Consider the following 10,333-nt stretch of genomic DNA (forward strand, 5'->3'; position numbering starts at 1 on the left):
CACTGCGCTTTTTAATTTTTCCGTTATGTCAAGGATAACCTCATGAAAACACCAAAGCATGACCGAAATATCAAGAATTCACAAGCTCTTCCTTTATAACTACATCTCAGGGAGACTACTGCATTAAAGATCTGGGTCCTCTGGGTCTCTGCCCAGGCTGCCTGCTTGGAAAGGGGAGAAGCTATACTGCCTGGGCCCCTGAACGTGGAACAGCGTGGGCCTCCAATTCGTCTTTCGCACGACCTCTAAAGGACCCAGAGACTCTTCCATCTCCCTGGGGTCCCATGCTCAATGGATCATTATCAGCCCGCTTACCCCCGCTACGCCTAGAGCCAAGAGCCCCGGTCCTGGTTAGCGGATACCAACGAACAACCCTAGCCAAGTTCTCTAGCCAAACGAAGCGTTGAGCCAGTCCCTGCTCCCCCAACCCGATGGAGTCCTCCTCCCCCCAACACAAAATTTTCCGCAAAGAACAAAAGCCAGTTTGAGGAACAGACAGAAACAAGAGGTGAGCTTTTATTATGTACCTTAACCTTTTAAATCTTAATGTGATGTTTAAAAAAAAAAGACAAGACACAAAGACAAAATGAGCAGGTCCTGTAGAAATCTTTGATTTGAGAGGAGTAGGACTCCCCTCGGGAGGACGCTGAGGGGAAGAAGGTTCCATGTGGTGACTTGGACCCCTCCAAAAGCTGTGCTCAGAATCAGCATCTAAGGACGAGAGGGCTTCGACCTCCTGCAGGGTCAAGGGGTGCCTCTGTCTGCCGAGCCACCCTCCCGCTCTCCACCCCGCCCCCAGCTTTTGGCAGGGTCCGTTGGTCTCCTTTATCGGAGTCTCCTCTGTCCAGGGGATACGGAACAATGTCAAAGATCTCTTGCCTTCCGGGCAGACAGAAGGTGAGGGCTGGGCGAAGCCAGCCCCCAACACACCCGGCAGGTTCCCCTGTGTCTCCTTACAGTGATGGAGTGAGGACCATTTCATCTGCGGTCCTGTCTGCACCAGCTTTCAGTGCCAGGACAGTGGTCGACTCTGTCCACAGCCACCATGTTTGCACCGGCAAATGACGGGCGTTTCTCACGGGTGATAGCCATGTGGTCTCTGGTTTTTGGCCTCAGGCTGGGGCATCAGTTGGTGGAGGCCTGGGATTGCATCCACTGGAGCCCAGCTGGCAGCCTGCAGGGAGGGAGGAAGGGCACAAAGGCCCATCAGCATTTCCCATAAGGTGATGGCTGGAAAGCCCCAAGCCTCTGCCTAGGGACAGACTGAAAGGGTAGCCAAGGTTATATACAATCACTTAATGTTAGAAGGGAAGTGAGCTGATTTCAAATGCGTCAGCACCCAGTGTACTGAAGGCTGGAGAGAAGCAGCCTGCGCACAGCCCGGCAGAGGGGATGGAGAATCAATGAAGAACCCAACAAAGAAGGAAGTCGGCGGCCTTGGGGAGCCATGGAGGCTCCTCTGACAGGCAGCTTGGAGACCTGCCTTCTTGGGCCCTCAGCAGTGACCCTAAGCAAGTCTTCTGTTATTTTGCTTTGTCGCTAGGGGCAGTGGAGGGGTGACCTCAAGGCTTGGAAAGAGGCTCTGTAAGCAAGCTCCTCCGGGGGTGAAAAACACCTCCAGAAAAAAGATGAAAACTTGGCCATATCTGTTAGCACCTAGCCTTGCCTGGCCCAGGGTATGGCACACGGGGCCCTGGGAGTACTGTGAACTAGAGTGTAGACTGGAGAAGACGACGAGAAGACGAGAGTGCCTAATGGGTTGAGGCGAGGCAACAAGCATAGTGCCGGAAATCTGTGGTCCCTAGGATTCACTGATTTCAAGTTTCCTTTTCATAAAAAAAGAAAGAAAGAAAAGAAAGAAGGAAGGAAGGAAGAAGGAAGGAAGGAAGGAAGGAAGGAAGGAAGGAAGGAAGAAAGAAAGAAAGAAAGAAAGAAAGAAAGAAAGAAAGAAAGAAAGAAAGAAAGAAAGAAGGAAGGAAAGAAAGAAAGTTTCCAGACAGCAGAGATGAAAGGAATTTTTTCGGGCCTCATGCAAAGAAGGCCCTTCTGAAGAAACCCAGTCCTTCACACCCTGATGTATTTGATTCAAACACTAGGACCTGTCTCCTCAGCATGGGCAGGTCGCGTGCACGAGAGCACACACACACACACACACAAAGCTGTGACTCTTCCCCCTACTCTTTCCAGTCTTTTGTTCCCTTCTCCACCTTCCTGTTTATGGGTTTGTTTCTTTGTTTTCATTTTGGTTTTTGTAGCAGGGGCTGGATACGCAGCCCCGTCTAGCCTTGACCGCACGATGTGGTGGAGGACAGGACCCTGAACTTCTAACCCTCTTGCTTCTACCTCCCAAAGTGCTGGGATAGCAGGTGTGCAACAGTCCAGGGCTTCAGGCCACGTCAGGCCTCCATATCCAGCCTGTCAGCAGGAACTTTTCTCTGCTTTGCTCACTGCCGTTTTCCCATCGCCCAGAATAGTACCTGCCACAAAGTGGGTATCCAAGGTGCCATTCGCTCTCTGAAGTACAGGGAGGAGGGAAGTATAACCGTTTTACTAGTGAGGAAGCCAAAGAGTTCTCGATTTCCGCCTTGAAGGCCCTAACCCCCTTCCTCCAAAGGTCTTTCCACGGCTCTTTCCCTTCACTGGGTTTTAGCTCCCCCAAACCATGAGACAACTCTCACCTCTCTGCCACTTTATCTGTGTCACTTCCTCCAAAGAGTTTCTGGGTCCCCAAAGTCACTGCTGTTTCTGGGGATTGTTAGCCCTCACCATTAGAGCAAGCCCTTGGCGAGCACAGGGGCTCTGCGGGCCCACTGCATCCTAGCTCACAGGAAGATGGCCTGTGTCCATCTTACTGGGCCTGGAGCCAACTGTGAGCCAGATTCTGACTGGAGAGACCCAAGAGAGGGATTCCCGTAACCTTCAGCCCTTGGGGTGGGCCGGCTCAGGTGAAGTGGAGGAGGAGGACTGACCCTTCTCCCGTGAGAGCACAGCAGCCCTGGATATGCCACGGGTGGTCTTTGATGGCACTGAGTTTGAGGAATCGGGAGATCTCTGCTGTGGTCATGGAGCCCTTTACATCCTGCTTGTTGGCCAAGATCAGTACCGAAGCATCTTGAAGTGCCTGCGGGCAGAAGAGGGCAGCCCGGGGTCAGCCAGCCAACCAGCCAGCCTAGCATCCCTCCCATGGTCTCAAGAGTTCTCTGGGATCCCCGCCTCACTATTCAAGCAAGGCCCATGGGCAGGTGGGAGAGGCCTACTCAGACATTAGCAACCCCATCAAATGCCACAGCCCCTGGGACACCTTCTAACTGCTCACAGGGTGTTTCCTCTATCCTCAAACATTGTTTTGTTGGTTTGGAGATTTTTTGCTTTTTTTGGGAGGGGGTGTTTCCTCTTCATTTTTCTCTTTCTTGAGACAGGGTTTCTCTGTATAGACCTGGCTATCCTGGAACTCAATCTACAGACCAGGATGTCCTTGAACTCTCAGAGATCTGCCTGCCTCCGTCTCCCGAGTGCTGGGATTAAAAAGCGTGTGCCACCACAGCCTGCCTCAGACATCATTTTGTTATTGTCGTTGTCTGTTTGTTTTTTTTCCAAAACAGAATCTTACTGTGTAGCCCAGGCTGGCCTGGAACTCACTATAGAGCCCAGGCTGGCCTCAACCTCATGATAGTCTGCCTCAGATTGCTTGTAAGAGCCACCGTTCGTTCCCATTGTGAGGTAGGAGAAATGAAGCAACTTGCTCAGGGTCTCACTTGCTGGGTAAGGGGTGAAGTCAGCCCTTGAAACAGCAGCCGTAGCTAGCTTCTATGCTTTGTTGTTCTGAGGGTGCAGACCAAACCCTTTATCTGTAATAAACTAGCCCTCTCCATGCTACAAGGATATGGCTCCCAAGTTAGCACATCAGAGAGGGCATGTGAGCAGCCTGAGAGGGCACGGCTGGTCTCACCCGATGGCTTTCCCGAGTTCAGGAAACTCACCTCATGGGCCAGCATCTTATACAGTTCCTCCCGAGTGGCTGGCAATCGCTTCCGGTCTGTACTGTCGATCACAAGGATGACAAACTGTCCAGCAGGATGGAGATATATGAGCCGCAAGCTTTCTCTTTGGTGAACATGCTTCCTACCAATGGTTCTGCCCACTGGCCTCTGCCCTGCCCAAGTGCCAGCCCCATAGGGAAGGAACTGTGTAGCCTGCCAGCCTCACCAGCTGGCCCATTTTTATTCTTTTTATTTATTTTTTTTTTTGGTTCTTTTTGAGACTGGGTGTCTCTGTGAAACCTTGGTTGTCCTGGACTCACTTTTTAGACCAGGCTGGCTTTGAACTCACAGAGATCCGCCTGCCTCCCCGAGTGCTGGGATCACAGGCGTTACTAGGCCCAGTTTACTAGGTCCCATTTTTAATCACCTCATATTTAATTCCTTGGAGACAAAAATCTCGGTATGTAACCCAGGCTAGCCTGGGATTTATGATCCTCCTGTCTCAGTCCCCCACGGGCATAAAACACCACATTCATCCTAGGATCCGAAAAATCTTCTTTCTCTTTTTTTATATTTATATGTTTACTTTTTTTAATTTTTCGTGGTTTTGTTTGTTTGTTTGTTTGTTTTGAGAATTCAAAAGCCTTCACGGAGGCTACAGTGTCAAATATTGGACACAGTATTTGTTGTTACTTCCCTGTCGGCGCAGCGGGAGGGGTATCATTCAAGCACACCCCAGTGGCAGACGCTAGGCTCAGAGAAAAGTGTGGTAAGTGACTGAAGGGCTCAGGCACAGACCCGTTCCCTCCTCACCTCAGCATTGGAGTAGTATGTGTCCCAGGTGGGGCGCAGCGCCTCCTGGCCCCCTAGGTCCCACATAAGGAAGTGGGTCTTCTGAAAAACTATTTCTTCCACATTGCTGCCAATGGTGGAACACGTGTGGACCACTTCATTGGTCAGGCTAGGGGGACAAGAGAAGGGTCTAAGGTCTTGGCCCAGCTCACTCCCAGCTCGGACCATCATCCCTGTACTCCAAAAGCAGCCAAGCCCAACCCGGAACAGCTCAGCTCTGGGTGACCAAGCCCTCAGCGAGCCCCGCGTCCTACGGTTGGTGTGGGAAAAGAAAGATGCGGGTTAGTCACAGTGTGGCCCAGGCTGCGACCCCAGGGAGGAGAGGCTCCTTAGAACAACCCCCCCACCCCCTCCTCAGACTTGACAGAAACACCTGCGAGTTTTGGCTAAATGCAGCTTCCGGGAGGGGGTGGCGCAGGCCTTTGATCCCAGCACTCAGGCAGGCTGTGATGTCTTTAGAGCCTGTCTCACACAGGAGACCTTAACCTCCAGAGTGCTGTGATGCCGGACCAGGACCCCCGCTCTCCTTTACACGTTTTCCGAAATCTTACCAAGGAGTTATAAGGAGGAAGATCGAGAGTGAAGGTCTTTGGGCTGTTTGAATTTTTTTCCCCCCTAGGATAAAAATGCTAGAGATCCAGAGTCTCAAGAATTCTCGGCGAGCACTCTACACCTCCAGACCTTTCTCTCCGGATGGAATTTACTTGATTAACTTTACATGTATTACTTTCTCAGGATAGCACATGTCCTCAGTAGGGTCTCCCAATCAGGAGACTCCATCCAGAGCGAACGCCCGAGAGAGCGGGGGTGGCTGTTTGCGAAGCTTGTGCGTTGACCCGGGAGCTGAAGAGCTTCTGGGAGCTCACAGTCCACCCTGGCTTTTGAAGTTGGAGACTTTTAAGTTAACAACTTAATGTAAGGTTGCAAGGGTGAGGAGAAAGAGCCCCGCCGCCAGGGGGAGCCAAGAGGAGCGAGGCGAGAAACTGCCGGGAATCCCACACCTGCCAGGACTGAAATGCGTTTAGCAGGGTGGATCGCGGGAGGCGGTGGGACCGGAGGTTGCCCGTAGCTGGCAGGATCCAATTCCAGGCCCGGCAGCATCCGCCCATCACCCTTCTTCTCTACAGCTACCCACGAACCCAGGGAAGGGCTCTGGTGACTGGTCCAAATGGCTATCAGTCTGGCGTGAGGCCTAGCCCTCTATGTCCACCCAGGAGTTACTTACAACTGGTAGAGAATGGTGGTCTTTCCTGCGTTGTCCAGTCCCACGATGATGACTTTGTGCTCTGGAATCATCCAGGGCAAGGGCAAGGTCAGAGGCCATCCCGATGACCACCGGCTTGGGTGTCCCCAGGAGGCTTCTTGTTCTGGCCTCTTCCTCACCTTCAGCTCCTGCCTGGATGCCTCCTCTCCCGGTCCCTCCCATCTCCTGGCAATCTCCGAACTCTCAGCTTTCTGGGTCCCCCTTCCTCATCCCTAGGATGCTCAGGAAAACGCATTCCTGGGGCTGGGGGTCGGGGGAGGGCTCTGCTGGGAACCACTTCACCTCTCCAGGAACGCAGAAGAGAGAGCTGAACCCTATCTCACCCCACCCCCCCTCCACATTTCTAGGAAGCGATTGACTGAAGGGTCAGAAGTAAGCTGGGCTCTAAATCACAAAGCAGGAAGCTGACTTTGGGGCCCTCTCAGGTCGCGCCCAGCCCAGCTGGTAGGGGAGGCGGGGGTGGGGTGGCGAAGGAGTCTCTCTCGCCACGGTGCACTGAGCACACAGAAGCACAGGGACAAGGGAGGAGGGCAGAGAGGGGGCGCTGCACACAACGAACTCCAGCAGCCCAAGGTTCCCAGCTGGTCCTCCCGACGACCCCGAAATCCCAAGAGTCTCAGAAAGTGGAATCAAAGAGGTCATTGGGCTGCCCGGTGCCCCCTTACCCTGGCTCCCAAAGATTCGCATCAGTTTGGCTATCAGCTGACCCATGGCACTGCGGGAGCTGGGTGTCTGGGGAGCTCAGCAGCCTCGGGGCCAGAGCGCGGCCTCCAGTGTTCAAAGCCCCGCCTGGGGGAGGGCGAGGCCCTCTGCTCCTATCAGACGGGGAAACCCCAAGCGTCACCCTCAAGATCTGGGAATCCCTCCCTGGCCCTTGCTACAGGACTGAGCGGACGTCACCAAAGACCAGGCACCTGACCAGGGCCCTGAAAGTGCAAAGAAAATCCCAAGATCCTCTTCACCCCGAGAAAACTGAAGTTTGGACTATCTGTCCCAGAGCTGCAAAGTCACTCCTCCTCCCCAACAGCCACCCTGGGGCAAAACCCTCCCGGGGCGGCCAGACTTTCTGACATTGCAACACAGCGTTGTCATCTACAAAGTTCACAGCGAGAACCCTGCGACCGAGTTACAAAATGATCAACAAAAACAAAACAAAACAAAAAAAAACCCTCAGAATTTTTTGCCCATCCAATCTCGTAATTAAAAATATATATATTTTGTTTCGTTTTATTTTTGTTTTTCGAGATGCTTCTCTGTGTAGCCCTGGCTGTCCTGGAACTCTCTCTCAGTAAACCAGGCTGGCCTCAAACTCCGAGATCAGCTTCCCTCTGCCTCCCGAATGCTGGAATTAAAGGCGCACTCCATTAAACCCCGCTCCTTAAGATTTGTTTCTATTTGTGTGTGTGTGTGTGTGTGTGTGTGCCACACGTGTGAATACATGCGTGTATGTGCACCGTTGGAAGCCAGAAGAGGTCCTCAGATGCCAACTCGGATACTGGAAAGCCAGCGCAGGTCCTCTGGAAGAGCAGCGAGGGCTTTTAACTGCTCTGGCCCCTAATTACATAGTATTGTAATTTTCCCCAGTTTCTGTTAGGTGGCGTTGATGGCTGTCCTTGGCTACATGTAACTGCATGCAGCCTGCAGGCTTGGACATGCCTAATATCACAACAATGGCTGAAGAGGTGGCTCAGTGGTTAAGAGCACTTGCTCCTCTTCCAGAGGACCCGACTTCTGTTCCCAGGACCCACATCAGACAGATCGCAACTCTTTGTTAACTCCAGGTCTGGGGAGTTTCTTGCTTCTGGCTTCTGCTGACGCCTGCACGCTCATGCGCACACCCACATGCAGATACACACACCTGTATATAATTTAAAATAATAAAAATATATTTTTAGAATCACCATGACCAGGTATGGTGGTAAATGCCTCTCATCCCAGCATTCAGGAGGCAGAGGCAGGCGGATCTCTGAGTTCAAGGCCAGTCTGATCTACAGAACAAATTCCACGGCAGCCAGGACTAACAAAAATTAATTAATTAATTAATTAAAATAAATAAATTCACAATAACCTCAGGTAGGCTCACAGATTCCATGTCAGCTTGCAGCAGGTCTCTGGCTGTTTCGTTAGTAGGGGGTTTTCGGTCCAACTCAAAGTGAACTTCCCTAGGAAAGAGCATGGGTCTCTGATCCTTTTGTGGGTATCCCTAGTCAGTTTCTGGAAAAATTAAGGTTGCTTCTGCAATCTACTGACAATCTGGCAGTTGATCAATGCTGGAAGTCTGAAGATAAGGTCCTCCAGCCAGTGACCCTGCAGAGGGGACCCAGGCATGAAGACCAAATGGAGGAGTCACATAGACAGACGGCATGGCACGTAGCTGGGATTCCGGCACTGGGGAGGCCGAGGTGGGGAGGTCCTCAGCTGAAAGCCAGCCTGGGAAGCTAGGCTTGGTGGCACACACCTTTGATCCCAGCATTTGGGAGACTGGGGCAGGTTGATCTCTGATTTGGAGGCCAGCATGATCTACAAAGTGAGTTCCAGGCCAGCCAGGGCTACACAGAAAAACCCTGACTTGAAATCCCACCCCAGCCCAGCCCCACTGTGCCAAAATAAAACAAGTAACAAAACCAACGAGCCTGGGCTACATAATGAGATTGTCTCAAAACCATAAGTCAGCCAGGCAATGGTGATGCATGCCTTTAATCCCAGTGCTTGAGAGGCAGAGGCAGGCAGATCACTGTGAGTTCAAGTCTAGCCTGGTTTACAAAGCGAGTCCAGGGCAGCCAATCTGTCTCAGTGGTGGAGAAACGGTCTTTTTATTTGTTGATCTTTCTTATTTGTTTGTTTGAGAGGATCTGGATATGTGATCTGTCACCCTGGCTAGCTTTGAACTCCCCGACTCCAGCAATTCTCCTGCCTCAATCTTCTCAGTGGCTGGCCCATAGGCTCCAGCAGCAGGTAGACCCAACCCAGGGTGAAGTGGGTCACGGGGGAAAACAGCAGATCCGGTGGGATGAGGGAGAAAAAAAAGAATTGTGTTGTTTGTGAGTTTCACAACCTGGGGAAATCCTGGAAAAGCAAAAGAGAAGTAGAAAAGGCAAGCTGACCTCAGCCTGAGAAACTATGAGTCCCAGACTCCACATCCTCTCCCTCTCTGGCTCTGAGAAAACTGGAGCTCTTTAATATGCTTGTCCCACACTGTAAATCAAGGCAGACTCCAAGCAAGAGGCTCTAGTCACATTCCCACACCAGAGTGTCCTCCTACATCCCCTTATGGCTGGCTGCCCTTCACTAAGGCAGCAACCGTTAGCTGGACTTTCTGCCTCTACCTCTGTGCTCAGGGACTCTTCCTCCTCCTCCACCTCCACATGCCCCACCAACCTTTCTTGAGGACAGTGCGGGGTCAGTGACTCCCCCCATAAGCTGGCTCTCTGTTGCCCAGAGTTCAAAGCAGCCTCCTCCTGTGGCATTCAAGGGCTTCCATAAACAGCCCCTGCCCGGCCTCTGCAGCATCTGCTGGCCCTCACACCGGGCCCAGACCTTTCCCAAATCTTCTCAAATGTGCCTGAGCTTCTGTGTTTCCTCTACCCTGAATACCCTGAAAGGGAAACACTTTTAACTGGGATGTTTGTGATGAGCAAAGAAAAACAGAGCCAACCCCTGGGAGTTGACCTCTGACCTCACCGAGGCCCATGTAACACAGACCTTCTTCATCCCACGCTGCTTGACAAGCAGAGTTTGAACAATACAAAGTTGACGGCCACAGTTCGCAAAGTCCATCTGGGCTGAGCCCATTTCAGTCCTAGGAGCTGAGGTTTGGGCTGTGAGGTGTGACAGGGCACAGAGGGTATTTGGGGAATCACCAGTGTTTTAAGAATTGCTGCCCTCTGGTTCCTAGGGGCAGAAAGGCATCCTGCTTTGTCACCCAGTTGCAGAATCGAAAGTCTCACTCTGCAAGCTGGGAGCACACTCAGAAAACAGATAGGTAGAACTGCCTTGGGGGTGGGGGGAGAGATGGCTCAGCTAAGAGTGGCTTGCTTGGCAAACACCTTTAATCCCAACATTTGGGAAGCAGAGGCAGGTGGATCTCTGTGAATTTGAGGCCAGGCTGGTCTACAGAGTGAGTCCAGGACAGCCAGGACTCTGTTACACAGAGAAACCCTGTCTTGAAAAAAAACGAAGAAGGGGAGGAGGAGGAGGAGGAGGAGGAGGAGGAGGAGGAGGAGGAGGAGGAGGAGGA

At 52.1% G+C, this 10,333-nt stretch overlaps 1 protein-coding gene across 1 annotated transcript; it reads right to left on the reverse strand.

Annotated features, from left to right (window-relative positions):
- Positions 1 to 494: 494 nt before the first annotated feature.
- Arl5c (ADP ribosylation factor like GTPase 5C) lies at positions 495 to 7,042 on the reverse strand. Its single transcript, XM_055620184.1, has 6 exons — positions 6,762 to 7,042; positions 6,058 to 6,118; positions 4,794 to 4,941; positions 3,981 to 4,064; positions 2,970 to 3,121; positions 495 to 1,174 (listed from the first exon to the last, which is right to left on the reverse strand). Exons 1-6 carry the CDS (start codon positions 6,805 to 6,807, stop codon positions 1,126 to 1,128), a joined length of 540 nt encoding a protein of 179 aa, XP_055476159.1. The 5' UTR covers positions 6,808 to 7,042; the 3' UTR covers positions 495 to 1,125.
- Between the last annotated feature and the right edge of the window lie 3,291 nt (positions 7,043 to 10,333).

This window comes from Psammomys obesus, unplaced genomic scaffold, assembly GCF_907164565.1.
Source record: "Psammomys obesus unplaced genomic scaffold, mPsaObe1.curated_primary_1811, whole genome shotgun sequence".
Taxonomy (NCBI): domain Eukaryota; kingdom Metazoa; phylum Chordata; class Mammalia; order Rodentia; family Muridae; genus Psammomys; species Psammomys obesus.